Source organism: Pelobates fuscus, chromosome 1 (assembly GCF_036172605.1).
Source record: "Pelobates fuscus isolate aPelFus1 chromosome 1, aPelFus1.pri, whole genome shotgun sequence".
NCBI classification, from domain to species: Eukaryota; Metazoa; Chordata; class Amphibia; order Anura; family Pelobatidae; genus Pelobates; species Pelobates fuscus.
In genome coordinates, this window is record NC_086317.1 from 199,675,896 (window position 1) to 199,691,882 (window position 15,987).

The window sequence follows — 15,987 nt, forward strand, 5'->3', positions numbered from 1 at the left end:
TCAAACTACAACTCGTACCCACCGGACAAGTTACGCGCAGGTAATACATTCCCACACGGTACTATTTTCATACATTAAAGAAAAAAACCTTTTTATATTTTATTACATAGATGTTAACTATCCCTCTTAACAGGTCTCTAAGCCATCTCAGGCAACCACATGTTATAACAGTCTGGAAACAGTAACACCATCCAGTAATTCAAGGCTTGTGCGCAACTCGCTAAACCTCAAGTAAGTATCAGATTCTTTTCCCATCTATCCACCCCTCCCCCCCATTTAGTAAGCACCCTGTCAGACACGCACCTGACAGACCAACAGCTTAAAAACCACACAACGGCGGTTCAATCACGTTCCCAAATCACGTCCATATTCAGTGGTTAAGTTCATCGCTCACCACCGGAGCACGACACCTCCACTTCGTTTCATACTTCACCCCCAGACCGCACGTCGTCAGGCTCATACGACCTCATAAAACTAAGTTCGCTTCGCCCAATGACACCACGGGCAAACTCACCACAGAGACGTACGCACGCCCCAATCACTCCTCCACCTCAAGGAAATTCACCCCCCCCCCATAAAAGTTACAATCTTTCTAATAATATTCATCCCCCAAGCAAATTAAATTTCCCCTAACAATTATGTATGTATTTACGTTATAGTATGTCACACGCTTCGGACATAGCCGAGGATATCTCCCTACCCAGCACCCCAGCCAGAATCTCAAGTCCAACTAGACCCAGTACCCCAGTGGATAACGTGGAGGCGGTTAGTCCAGCGTCCCTACGCGCCTGGACCATACCCAAGATCACAGCAGAACTCAGGAGACGAGGCATACCATACCCGGCCACGGCCCGCAAAGTGGAGTTATACCGCCTCCTGAACACTAACCCTGACACTCCGCGACCAGGCACCAGCACACAGGCCATCGATGGAAGCACACCTGGACTTCAGACCACAATGTCCGCTCTTCTCTCCTCAGTCAACCTCATCAATGAGAGACTGGAGAAAATTGAAAATCAAGTGGCCGTTATCACCCCAGCTGCGATCCCCTCCGCGCTACCTCAGACTTTGCCTAACCCGGGTAACTGCTCAAACCCCAACCCAGCACCTACACACATCATCACGCCTGCCCACTTAGTGCCCCAGGCAATCAAGAAAGATATCTTAGAAGGCAAAGATGTCAACCTGGTATCACTCCTCATAGCATCCCAAGACCTGGTAGAAAAGAAGGCGTATTGCTATGGGGATGTATCGGTTGTGCTCAAAGCTAGGGACCCCAGGCTTAACAAAAAACTGGCCATCCCTGATTTTGTGATAGCGTTTGGCTTATACAGAGACGTCATCTGTTCAGTCTTCCCTCAACGTAGAGGAGCTGAATCTTTACCTCTACAAATTGGTGGACCTAGGTGTGGCGGAACCCGCCTCGCCACTGGGCATTGGAGGGGCCTGGCTGCCTGCCTCCTACCTGCTGACTATGGCCCCTGAAAAATTGGTACGTTTCAAGAACTATATTTGAGCATGTTGTATTTTATATTGCTGCTGCTGGCCCTTTAAAAAAAAATAAAAAATAATAAACTGTACGGACACATGGAAACTTTTTGGACACTTTTTCTTCCCCTTTGAATCCCTGGGAAGGTGAGGCTCTTCCTCTCCCCCCAGCTCCATTGTTCTCCAGCAGGGCATTGTCCCAGGGACACTGCCAGACCAGGTAAAGCCATGCTGGAAAGGGATAATAAAGGGACCTCACCTAACCTTTTAACCCCTGGACAGATTCATGTGATTTTTACATATGTTGCTCCCCAAGTTATGCTGATCACAGAAATATAAGTGATATAAATATAAGAAATATATGCTGTTCCAGTTTGACTGCTAGGAGTGTAAACCTATTCGTATGGTTTCCTAATCAACTGTCTACAGCATTCATATGCTTGAGAGGATTTATATGCTTCTCAGATTCGGTGATTGTGGTGTCTGCCAGAGTGCTTGGAGTCCTCAGGAAACGCTAGGAGCATCCTTCAACGGAGGTACCCAGTTGGGGTGCCAGGCGATCCGTTACACTAGGCAACAAGTACGGAGGCTATTCATTCTATGATTATCATAGGTCATTTTCGGCGAAGGCGGCGGCAGCGCTGATTCAGTTTAACATACGCTCAGACTGGAGCCAACTGGACACAGAACTGTTCTGCCGGCCTCAAGCCTCCTTCTTGTGCCATCTGCACTTCAACTGTACACTCTACCGATTTGTGCCCCTCCGAACAGAGCCAACCCGCCACCAGCCACACAGAACCTTCCCCAAGTCAGACAGGGTGATCAAGGACAAGTTAGGCAGACCCATAGTCTTCCTCGGCAAAGCACTAACTAAATGCAATAACTTCAATGCGGGAGGCTGTAGCTTCAGCGCTTATCGTTTATTGCATGTCTGTTCCCTTTGCTTTAGGGCACACACAAAGACTATGTGCCCTAATAGGCTTTTCCCTAGACAATGACTCACGGAAGTTAATGTTGGCAACCTCACCTATTATCTCTCCAACCACCCCTCCCCTCACTTGGTTGAGTTACTCACCACAGGGTTCACGGTAGGTTTCCACACGGGACTAGTGGCAACCCCAGGGGGCACCCTAGAATGCAGGAACCTGCAATCAGTTACACTAGATCCTGTCACCACCGACGCTCTGCTCACAGCAGAAATTAACGGGTTCATGATGGGCCCATTCACACAATCGCCATACGCTAGTTTCAGAACTAACCCTATTGGCATCGCAACTGGGAAATTCAATAATAAAAAACGTATGATCATTGACCTATCAGCGCCTCACTCATCTGTGGTTCCTAGCATTAACTCGTTAATACCATCCAGTGAATTTTCTCTACAGTATGCCACAGTGGACAACGCTATGGGGGCAATCTTGAAAACAGGTAAAGGCGCCTGGCTCGGGAAAACCGATATCACTAACGCTTTCAGGTTGCTACCCATACATCCGTCCCTGTGGCACTTACACGGAGTCAAATGGAAGGGCCAGTACTACTTCGCCACGCGTCTGACGTTTGGGGCCAAAAGCAGTCCCAAACTGTTCGACACGTTCGCAGAAACACTGTGCTGGCTACTCCTAAACGTGTGTGCTTGCCCAGTAGCAATTCACTACCTGGATGACTTCCTCACGGTAGAGGAACCTAACTGTACACCCCACAGCATAGATAAAACCGCTGCACTATTCTCCACAGTACCATAGTACCTCTATCAAGAGAAAAGACCATAGGTCCCGCTACAGCCCTAACCTTCTTAGGGATTCATCTCGATTCCAAGGCCATTGTTGCAAGTCTACCAGACGAGAAGGTTAACCGCATATCTAACGAGATCACAGGCTTCATTAGGAAAAGCAGTTGCTCCCGCAAAGAGCTACAATCTCTCCTTGGCTCACTAAACGTCGCTATCCGAATCATACCACATGGTAGGGCTTTCATTTCACGCTTATTACACCTCCTAACGGAGACCACCCATGACAATACTCACATTCACGTCGATGACAACGCCAAAGCAGACTTACTCATGTGGGGCAGATTCCTCGCTTCCTGGAACGGGAGATCGATGTTCATACCCCCACTCGATGCAGATTCCCCAGTCATATGGACCGACGCAGCAGCCCACACAGGGTTCGCGGCCATATACAACAACCAGTGGTTCCGTGACTCATGGCTTTCCGAAACATCAACACTACAGGCATTTAACACCACGTCTTCTCTTTTCGAACTTTACCCTATAGTGGCAGCCGCACACACGTGGGGTTCATTGTGGGAGGGCAAAGCAGTTAAATGCCTATCCGACAACGAAGCTACATGCGAGATCATAAATAAAAGCAGATCTGCATCTCTAGTCATCATGAGACTCATGAGGAGACTCACTTGGCTGGCAGCAACTCACAACTTCCACTTGGTTTGCATGCACATACCAGGTCGGGAAAACATCGCTGCTGACGCGCTCTCTCTCGCTCCAACTTTCAGGCATTCTTCGAACAGCACCCCACGGCAGCCATCAATCCCGAGCCGACCCCCACATTTCAGGACCTGATAACGGCTGAAACAACACGCATTAAAGTTGGCAAAGTCTGCTCTATCAGACAACACCAAGAAGTTCTACGATAGAGCACTCACTATTTTCTCCAGGTTTACCTCCGAACACCACATCATGAACACCTTTTCAATAGACACCATAGTCTCTTTCACCGCTCACTGCCATCTACACCTGAAGCTGGCACACAACACCATCAAACTTTACCTCACATGCCTACAACACCACTTACTCACCTTATTTCCCTGCCACAAACCTTTTATGTCATCCTATCTCCTGAAAAACGTCCTGAAAGGTATACTTCGCACAGACGGCCCTCCTACAGCAAAAGGCAACCAATCCACGGGAACAAATTCAAGGCTCTGTCAGATCTGTTAGATTCCAGCCCATTTGAACCTAGTACTAACTGCGTACTCAAAACAGCCATGTACATAGCGTTCTACGGGTTCTTAAGACCCAATGAATTCACAGTACATAGTCTGTCCGTAAATAAGAGCTACATAAGAATTAGGGATCTGCGGAAAGTAGGTGACCACTACATACTGCTTCTAAGACACTCTAAAACAAATCAGTTGGGACCTCCTACAGAAATCCAGTACTTCCTGACCCATAATAAGTGGTGTCCAGGGATAGTCCTGGATACTTTCTACCTTTCCCTCAGAGACCAACAAAGCTACTCACCCCTACTCACAATTTCTGATAAACCCCTCACAACGGCAAAATTCATACATTATGTAAGGGCGTTGTCGGTCAGATTAGGTCATGACCCCATGTCCATCTCAGGACATTCATTTAGGATCGGCGCCGCTTCACCCGCTTCCAGCAATAACGTACCCGTACACATCATTAAAAAACTAGGTAGGTGGAAATCAGCAGCTTACGGAAAATAAATTCCACAACCAGAGAAAGAACTTAGGAAAGCATTTAACCCCTTAAGGACCAAACTTCTGGAATAAAAGGGAATCATGACATGTCATACATGTCATGTGTCCTTAAGGGGTTAAGGAATTGCTCATGTAAAAAATGTATTAAGCATTAAAGTGTTCTGTTTAAAAACCTTTTGCCCTCATTATTCCAGGCCTACCCGGTCGTCGGTTCAGGCACACCACAACCGACTAGCTATCGTCAACTACTGCTCCAGATACGGCTTAAATATCCCTGACTATATGTTTACACACACTCACTCTCGCGATCCCAGCAGAATCTCTATCTACTTTCGCTTGGGACTCACTCTCGCGATCCCGACCTGTCGGCGTTGCCACAGGTTACCACAGCAACATTCCGATGCAGCAAAATGCCAGGGCTCACTATAAGAGCTTGCACCTGGAGCCTCACAGGACCACCAGGGCTCCCTCGGCGCTTGTGACCTCTCCTCCCCATCCGACCGCATTCAAAGTGTCCATAGGAAAGCATTTCTCAATGCTTTCCTATGGACGCTCTGTGCGATGGAGGCGAAATTCGCCTCTAGCGTCGCAGATGCGCTTCTAGTGGCTGTCCGGAAGACAGCCACTAGAGGCTGGATTATGCCCAAATGTAAACATAGCCGTTTCTCTGAAACTGTTATGTTTACATGTGAAGGGTTAAAAGCGGAGGGACCTGGCACCCAGACAACTTCATTGAGCTGAAGTGGTCTGGGTGACTATAGTGTCCCTTTAATAAAAACAATGCTAAAATACAAAGCCCCTTCACAGATCACAACCACTATCCCAATTTACACACTTCCACTATACTCCGCATTCCCTCCCCCCAACACGAGCCGCATTCCCTCCCCCCCCCAACACGAGCCGCATTCCCTCCCCCCCCAACACGAGCCGCATTCCCTCCCCCCCAACATGAGCCGCATTCCCTCCCCCCCCAACACGAGCCGCATTCCCTCCCCCCCCAACACGAGCCGCATTCCCTCCCCCCCCCAACACGAGCCGCATTCCCTCCCCCCCAACACGAGCCGCATTCCCTCCCCCCCAACACGAGCCGCATTCCCTCCCCCAACAACGCGTTCCGCATTCCCTCCCCCAACAACGCGTTCCGCATTCCCTCCCCCAACAACGCGAGCCGCATTCCCTCCCCCAACAACGCGTTCCGCATTCCCTCCCCCAACAACGCGTTCCGCATTCCCTCCCCCAACAACGCGTTCCGCATTCCCTCCCCCAACAACGCGTTCCGCATTCCCTCCCCCAACAACGCGTTCCGCATTCCCTCCCCCAACAACGCGTTTCGCATTCCCTCCCCCAACAACGCGTTTCGCATTCCCTCCCCAACAACGCGTTTCGCATTCCCTCCCTCAACGCGTTCCGCATTCCCTCCCTCCCTCAACGCGTTCCGCATTCCCTCCCTCCCTCAACGCGTTCCGCATTCCCTCCCTCCCTCCCTCAACGCGTTCCGCATTCCCTCCCTCCCTCCCTCCCTCAACACGTTCCGCATTCCCTCCCTCCCTCCCTCCCTCAACACGTTCCGCATTCCCTCCCTCCCTCCCTCCCTCAACACGTTCCGCATTCCCTCCCTCCCTCAACACGTTCCGCATTCCCTCCCTCCCTCAACACGTTCCGCATTCCCTCCCTCCCTCAACACGTTCCGCATTCCCTCCCTCCCTCCCTCCCTCCCTCAACACGTTCCGCATTCCCTCCCTCCCTCCCTCCCTCCCTCAACACGTTCCGCATTCCCTCCCTCCCTCCCTCCCTCAACACGTTCCGCATTCCCTCCCTCCCTCCCTCCCTCCCTCAACACGTTCCGCATTCCCTCCCTCCCTCCCTCCCTCCCTCAACACGTTCCGCATTCCCTCCCTCCCTCCCTCCCTCCCTCAACACGTTCCGCATTCCCTCCCTCCCTCCCTCCCTCAACACGTTCCGCATTCCCTCCCTCCCTCCCTCCCTCAACACGTTCCGCATTCCCTCCCTCCCTCCCTCCCTCAACACGTTCCGCATTCCCTCCCTCCCTCCCTCCCTCCCTCAACACGTTCCGCATTCCCTCCCTCCCTCCCTCCCTCCCTCCCTCCCTCAACACGTTCCGCATTCCCTCCCTCCCTCCCTCCCTCCCTCCCTCAACACGTTCCGCATTCCCTCCCTCCCTCCCTCAACACGTTCCGCATTCCCTCCCTCCCTCCCTCCCTCAACACGTTCCGCATTCCCTCCCTCCCTCCCTCCCTCAACACGTTCCGCATTCCCTCCCTCCCTCCCTCCCTCAACACGTTCCGCATTCCCTCCCTCCCTCCCTCCCTCAACACGTTCCGCATTCCCTCCCTCCCTCCCTCAACACGTTCCGCATTCCCTCCCTCCCTCCCTCCCTCAACACGTTCCGCATTCCCTCCCTCCCTCCCTCCCTCAACACGTTCCGCATTCCCTCCCTCCCTCCCTCCCTCAACACGTTCCGCATTCCCTCCCTCCCTCCCTCCCTCAACACGTTCCGCATTCCCTCCCTCCCTCCCTCCCTCAACACGTTCCGCATTCCCTCCCTCCCTCCCTCCCTCCCTCAACACGTTCCGCATTCCCTCCCTCCCTCCCTCCCTCAACACGAGCCGCATTCCCTCCCCTCCCCCCAGCACGAGCCTCATTCCCTCCCCCCACACACGACACCAAACACTGTCTTTTCAGAGAAAATGCTGTGTTTACATTACAGCCTGGCTACTCCTCAGATGGCTGCTAGAGATCCTTCCTGGGTCATGGCTGCCTAAAATGCATGCAAACATTCAGTGTCTCCACCCTCTGCATGCAGACACTGAACTTTCCTCATAGAGATTCATTGATTCAGTTCATCTCTATGAGGAGATGCTGATTGGTCAGGGCTGTGTTTGAATTGTGCTCTCTCTGCCCCTGATCTACCTCCTTGCCAGTCTCAGCCAATCCTATGGGGAAGCACTGTGATTGGATCAGGCTACCACTTCTGCTGATGGCAGTGGACAGGTCTAAAGGAAACAGGGACATAGTAAGAAGCTGCAGACTTGAATACAAGTAAGATTTTACTATATTTATGGAGGCATGAGGGGACCAGGGTGGCTAGATGGTGGTTTTAACCCTATTGGGTCCGGAATACATGTTTGTCTTCTTGACCCCATAGTACTCCTTTTAATGGCTCCATAGTGCATGCTGGGAGACTACAGCAGGTGGTGTGCGGGCATGCTGGGACATCACAGTAGTATTCCCTCTCCTCCCTGATACTCATTTCCTCTCCCATAAATATAAGTCAGAAAGCAAGATCTACCTGAGGTGGAGCAAACCTTAATATGGCTGCTCCTTTTATGGTGTGGCATGTCTCTGGAGCTCTGTTGGTGGTAAGTCTGCTAGAGATCCCACACATATGGGGACCTCTTCTTCCTTGCCACAGCATTTAGGAGTGGATCGTCAGGAGAGGGGCCAGGTATGTGTGTGGGCAATAGCACACTGAAATGCAGCAGGAGTCATCTTAACTTAGGCCCTGCGCACGTGGTTGTGTCTTTTTTTTTTTTTTTTTTACATTCCTTGTATAAGACTACCCCCAAATTTTAAACTGAATTTTTTAGAAAAAAAAAAAGTATTTTACATGGAAAAATACTGCAGATAGAACTGACCTCATCAATAGAATAGCCAGCCTGAACACCTCTGCAGAAGAGATGTGTTATATTGCTGCCAAAGTTTCATATTGGAAACATGCAAATACAGACTCCAAGCACCATGACCACTTGAAATCAGTTAAGTGGTGATGGTACTTTGAGTAACCCTTTAAAAATAAAATGCATTTTATTAAAAAACAAAAATTCCGTAGTGCTGTACAATGGGTAACCTGAATGTGTTTGTTTATGCATTTTTTTCCATTGGGGATATATCTAAACACAGATTGCAAATGTTTCACATTTCTTGTCTGAAGCCTTTGCAAGCCCTCCCATTCTAACTCTGCCCAGACTTTGTGTCTGTCTGTGGCAAACAAGCCTATGCTATCCAAAGATCCTGTTTGGGAGTTAAACCTCCCCAGCCACCATTAGCAGCTTTCCCTGAGTTCCCCGTGGTTCGGCACTTTCCCCTCATTCAAACGGAACCAAACACTAGCTCCCTGGCAGCCGTTCGCATGAGGAAACCTAGCTGCACCAATTCTATAGCTCCCTCTCTGGGGTCACCTCCTAACAGGACGGTTATGGGTAATGCATCGGGATTCACTGAGGCTGGTGCACACACCGTTGCTACCTCTTGCTCTTGGCCCTTATATTCTTTGAGCATATTGATGTGAAAGGCGTTTCACTTGCTCGTTTTCACAATTCGCTACGGTGTAGGTAGTGTCACAGACTTGTTCTATCACCTTGTAAGGTCCCTGCCAGGCCGCCTGTAGTTTATCCTGTCGGATCTGTTTTAGTACCAATCCTTTTTGCCCAACCTGGAAACTACGGTGTCTAGCCCTCCGGTCATACTATACCCGCTGGCGCTGCTTGGCTGCCTGGAGGTTTTCGCCTACTGTCTGGGCCAAGGACTCCATTTGGTCCCTCAGCTCCAGCATGTATGCCCCAGATCCTAACAAACGTTTTATCGTCCATACAGACGCTTCCATGTTTGGACTGTGGGCAGTTTTGAGTCAAGTTGGAGAGGACTGAGGGGAGCATCCAGTGGCCTACCTGATTCGGAAACTACTGCCAAGAGGTCAGCTATGCGGCCATTGAAAAAGAGTACCTGGCTCTAGTATGGGCACTGAAAAACCAAAATAGTCTGGCTCAACCGGATTGGAGCGTGGTGAGTCTGAACGCATGTGGTTGACAGAATGAATGGCAGCCATTTTGTCTCCTGAACGCAGGCAGCAGTACCTGGTCAAGTGCCTGGAATGGATTTCGGCTAGGCAATTCCGTGAAGATGGAACTGCTGCCCGTTGAAGTTCCTGACCACATATACTAACGGCGTTCGGGAGATTTGAACTACTGACTGGGGGGAGCATTCGACACTTGAAATCATTCGGATATATTGTGGTTTTTGTATAGGAATCCTCGAACTGAGACCGTCCGTTACCACTATTTCTCTGGAACTATTTAGGGCTTCTACCTCGTGGCCGGCCAGTCAAAACTTTACCCCAGTGGCAATCCCAAACTACCGATTCGATATGAGTGCTTTTTGGAAATTTTAGGCACTCAGATCAGGGCTATCCGGGGATGTGACTCTCGAGGGGTTTCAAGAGATTTGGGGGGTACTTTTGGGGGGGTTGAAGAATTTGTTATATTCTGTACCTGGGGAATAATTGAGTTTTAGGTTTCCTAACTCAATTATCTCTCAGGTGCAGGGAGGAGTTTACTATATGTATAAATTGAGATTGCTTGTCTGTAATAGATCTACTCCCAGCATTCAGTCTTTACTAACGTATGGGGGAAATTATTTACCCAACTGGTTGGAGGTATTTTACACTGGGAAAGGGAGTCTGTGGCAGCGATACACTGGCGGTACGCCACACTGTCCAATCACAAACTTCAGGTGCTCTGGGCAATTGCTGCCTCTTGAGTTTAGCTCCACGGAGCTAAACAAAATGGGAAGAAAAAGGACCAGTTGTCTAAGTGACAGCCAGGAGGTGTAAAATTTTTTTTTTAATTGCCAACTTCTATTAAAATATGCACTTTTTATAAAAGAAATAAATATGACACACTATTTGCTGCATGCACATTCACCCCAATTTCTCACTTAATACCTGAAGTCACACCTGGTTTTCCCTGTGTCAGGCACCCTCGCTCCAACCCACCCCGTGACAGTATTGCAGGGAAAGCTATAAGTCTCCTAGCAGTCACTCTGGCATGGATCTCTCCATCAGTTCAGAAATCGGCCATGGCAAAAACTTAAACCTGGGGGCGAGTATATACCATGAGTGTGACAAAAGTGCTATTTTGACTGAAGAAGTCTGTGGGTTGGAGAGCTATCTGGGGATATAAGATATGTGGGGGGGGGGGGGGGGTGGGAGGGGGGAAGGGGGGGTTATTTTTGGCAATTCATATACTTTGTGGTATATTGTAATTGCGCCCTGGTGTCTGGGGGATAATTAGCTTAACAGTTTCTGATCCTGTTGTCTCCCAGATTCGGGTGCCTGGTTGTGAACAAGGCAAATTTTAGGCACACAACCCTGCCACGGGGTCCAACCGTGGACCCCGTGGTGGGGTTGTGTGCCTAAAATATGCCTTGTTCTTATTCACCCTTCAGTAAGTCTCCGTTAGTATTTGGGTGAGACTGCTATAACAGCTATAATCACTTCAGGTATCCAGTGCTGAAAAAAATGGATACTCACTGAATACACTGAAGCTGAGTGCTGAGCTCTGTCACATTTCCATTTACCTAACAAGCAAAATACAGCTTAATACACATTTAAAACTTTCAGGACACTTTTATCTGAGGCGAGAGAGGCAGAGAGCTCAGAATAACAGAGTGAGGAAAGAGAGAGGCAGAGTCAAAGATCTCAGCCAACGTTAGAATTTATAGGCTGTGACATTGTATCTGTGATTGCATTGACTGGCTGTCACCATGATTACATGATTTGAACTGTGGAAATTGGTAAGTGCATGTTTGAGGCACAGCCAGAGGAGTTGTGGCTAGGTCTGCAGAAACTGATTTTGAAAGCAAGTAAAGTTTTTGTGGTGCTATGAGGTCTTGGACGTTCACTAATGCTATAGCCCTGAAGTCTGCTTTCCAGCGCCATTTCGCTCTGCCCCCTCTAACATTATTTTTTTTTTTTAAAGCTCCATAACTGAAGCCTCATACTGCTGCAGGCGGTTAGAGCAAGAAATCAGTAGCTCCCTATTTACAAAACTGCCTGAAAAATGTGCGTAGGGGTTCGTCCGTTCTTAGACGTGACATTTCCACTTTAAATATAGAAAAAACTATTGGTAGCATCAATTATGCATGCTATTATTTTATTAAGAATCTCTGCAACCTTTTTAGCAAATGGAAATGTATTAGAGGACCACTATAGTGCCAGGAAAACAAACTTGTTTTCCTGGCAGGGTCATTAGGTCCCCCTCCCGCTGGGTTCAAGGTGTTACGTTTCTCCAGGGCCGGGCTCCCACAGCTCTGGTGACCTCTCCTCCTCCTGCTGACGTCAGATCGAATGCGCATGCGCGGCAAAGGCCACGCGCGCATTCAAACCGCCCATAGGAAAGAATTACTCAATGCTTTCCTATGGACGTCCAGCGTCTTCTCACTGCGATTTTTCACAGTGAGAATCGCGGAAGCGCCTCTAGCGGTTGTCAGTGAGCCAGCCACTAGAGGCTGGATTAACTCTCAGTGAAACATAGCAGTTTCTCTGAAACTGTTATGTTTTCAGCTGCAGGGTTAAAACTAGAGGGACCTGGCACCCAGACCACTTCATTGAGCTGAAGTGGTCTGGGTGCCTATAGTGGTCCTTTAACTAAGCTTTAGTGAATTGAATACTGCATTTCAAAACTGAAACCAAAATAGCCAGTTTTAAAGGTTCTCCAGCTTGGTTATTTTGGCCTTACTTTTTTGGTTCACTGACCATAGCAATTAGTGACTAAATCAGTCATGAAATTATTTCCCTTGAAAGGAAATACTGAGCATTTATTTTATTTTTTAAGTCTTGATGCAAGTCTGTCATATCTACAGTATATACTTAATTTGCTCACTCCTGGAAATGAACTATTAAATGTTTCTATAGAAGGAAATTGGAGTTTTATGTCCACTCAGGCCCAGCTCTTTATTAGTAATTTCTTCTTTCTTTTACAGAACGGACACGCAGCCCCAGAAGATGGAATAAAATGCGCAAATAAGGTGAGGATGCTTTTTTCTCATTGTTGCTCAACCATCCTTCTAAGCAAATTCCCTAACCTTTTCTCTTGACCAACACTCTCAGACAGATTGTGAGCTGATGAATAAATGTCTGTTTTTGAAATATATTATCTTTGACCTTGTGATTAACCCCTTAAGACCGCAGCCAAATCGCCGAATGGTTCACGGAATATCGTCGTTCTTGTGGCGAAATTTTTCCCATAGGAATGAATGGCAAAGCTAGAGTGGGAGCTGGCAAAAGCTGAAAAATCAGGACATGATTTCTAAACTGCCACCACTCCCTCATTTTCAAGCCCACCTACACAAATCTTATATCAAAACGTTCAGCTATCCCTGCTGCCACTAGAAATGTCCATGGCTAAGCCATAGTCCTGATAGTTTTCACAATATGACCATTTGTTTGCAACTCACTCAGTCCATTGACATTTATTGAAACTACACTCTGCAAAGCTCACATTTGAAGGGCAATTTCTAAACTGCGAATGTGCCTTCATTGTTAATATATCAGAGACATACTATACATCAAAATGTAGGTATGGGTCTTGTGATTCTCACAATATAAAGCTCTTCACTGTAGGATTTATAGTTTTTAAAATACGACCGTTTGAAGATGGCAACCGCAAAACTACTCTGACCTGTGCCAGGCTGCAGCAGCAAGTGATGTCATAGACAGGGCCTTTTGCACCTGCTAATGTTTTTATAACTGTATGTTTTAATGTAACTGTGAAGCACTTTGGGCAACAACGTTGCAATTAAATGTGCTATATAAATAAATAATAACAGTTACTCCACCCACTCCAGTTGTAGACTACTGGTGGAGGCAAGAACACTTCACAATTTCCCCAGAAATTGTAACTTTTCTAGTTAAGTGTTCTTGCATAGCAAGACCACTTAATGTTATCTCACATATATATTATTATTATTCTTATTATAGCCAAATTTGCCACCCTAACTCCTCCCACAGTTTTTACACTACATAGACAAAAATCGACCAAAACGTGCAGATTGTTCCCGATCGGATTGCTATTACTTTGTGGAACGTTTCGCCGAATGGTTCACGGAATATCGTCGTTCTTCTGGCGAAATTTGTCCCATAGGAATGAATGGCAAAGCTAGAGTGGGAGCTGGCAAAAGTTGAAAAATCAGGACATGATTTCTAAACTGCCACCGCTCCCTCATTTTCAGGCCCACCTACTCAAATCTTATATCAAAACGTTCAGCTATCCCTGCTGCCACTAAAAATGTCCACAGCTAAGCCATAGTCCTTATAGTTTTCACAATATGACCATTTGTTTGCAACTTACGCAGTCCATTGACATTCATTGAAACTCCACTCTGCAAAGCTCACATTTGAAGGGCAATTTCTAAACTGCGATTGTGCCTTCATTGTTAATATCTCAGAGACATACTATACATCAAAATGTAGGTCTGGGTCTTGTGATTCTCACAATATAAAGATCTTCACTGTAGGATTTATAGTTTTTAAAATACGACCGTTTGAAGATGGCAACCGCCAAAATACTCTGACCTGTGCCAGGCTGCAGCAGCAAGTGATGTCATAGACAGGGCCTTTTGCACCTGCTAATGTTTTTATAACTGTATGTTTTAATGTAACTGTGAAACACTTTGGGCAACAACGTTGCAATTAAATGTGCTATATAAATAAATAAGTTACTCCACCCACTCCAGTTGTAGACCACTGGTGGAGGCAAGAACACTTCACACAATTTCCCCAGAAATTGTAGCTTTTCTAGTTTTTGTTTTGTCATCACCAAGTGGCTTTTTTTTTTTTTTTTTTTTTCCGATAACTTTATTAAGCTATTTTTTTTTTTTTTTTTTATAATATCTTTTGACTGACCCAGGTCGACTAAGTGACTGCCATTGGAGGTGTCCCTAGGCAGTAATGTAGACCTTGCCTTTTCTGTCAAAATGCTTGCAGGGGCATACTATACACACCAGAACAACTAGTAACCCGTAGTTGTTATGGTGACTGTGTCCCTGTAAGACTATGAACTCAGGGGCACGGCCATTTATTTGACCATAGAAAATGATCATAGAAAATGAGTCTTTTCACTTCTATCTATATAATTTTTTATTTTTTTATTTTATTTTTTACACACTTATGCAAAAGTCATAACAAATAGCGTGTTTAAAAGAAGAAACTGTGTGTACAACGTAATCCTCAATCTGAGTTGTGGAGGTGAAAACTAGAATATTTATCCCTCATGTAAAGGAGATTCCTTTCATGGAAGTCATTAGGACGTCAATCCTTCTGTTGTTCCAGCCTTCTCTGCTTCCTTTTACTTTATACTCTTTCTCCCCCCTCTCGTTATCTGGTCATTCCTTTTTCTACTAATTGTATACCAGTACATTCCTGCTGAACGCCCAGACAGATCACCTGTACAAAACTGTTTCTAGCTGTGTTATCAGATCTGCAAACTAGACTGCCACTTGTAGTAAACAAGACCCTAGTAGACAGGCAAAGCTTTATATATTATATAGACTGATGTTATTGGTATTAACTTTTCAGATGTTTGAAAGGTTTCATGCCATGTGAAGATTTAAAATGTGTTACTCCTGTATTCTTGCTTTTTAAATTTTTGAATATAGCAATAAAATCTAGTTATGGAGTTCTATGTTTGGGGAAAAAATATATATATATATTTTTTTTTTTGGATAAGCTGCTGTCCGTTACAACAATGGGGAGAGAAGGAAAATAAAATTAAAAACAATCCATCTCTCACTGTTCCTGTATGCCATGAATAAGACATTCATTTATTAATTTTGCATTTGTGCTGGGCATTTTATAAATCTGATATGCATCACTCTGATAAACCCTATCAAGTTTGCTCAGCTACATTTCTGAGTAAAACTATACTAAACTATCTAGTCTCTTACATGGCACTGTAATTTTACATGATAATTTCAGCTTTTATTTACCTTTGTATTCCTAGAAATAATGTTCCTTTGGGCGAATGAACCTCATCTCCACCCTTACTAAGTTTAGATGTCCCTCATGTTACTTGGAAACTCAAATGACTAGCTGAATGTTTTGTTTCCTAATAATGGGCTGGGTCTGACTTCCAAAATATATGGTTTGTATGATTTATGTTTTTAAGTCACATGCTCATTTCATTAAATAAAAAGTTAGTTATACACGTCCTTATTTTAGAAGTCTGACTTTCCCATGGGTAA

The 15,987-nt window shown here is 46.6% G+C and overlaps 1 protein-coding gene across 1 annotated transcript in view; it reads left to right on the top strand.

Moving 5' to 3' along the window:
* The window catches only part of RPS6KA1 (ribosomal protein S6 kinase A1), a 163,600-nt gene that overhangs the window by 43,584 nt on the left and 104,029 nt on the right, over positions 1-15,987 (top strand). The window contains exon 2 of the mRNA XM_063453375.1: positions 12,730-12,774. Within this exon, the coding sequence (XP_063309445.1) occupies positions 12,730-12,774 (45 nt within the window). The remainder of the gene's footprint in view (positions 1-12,729; positions 12,775-15,987) is intronic.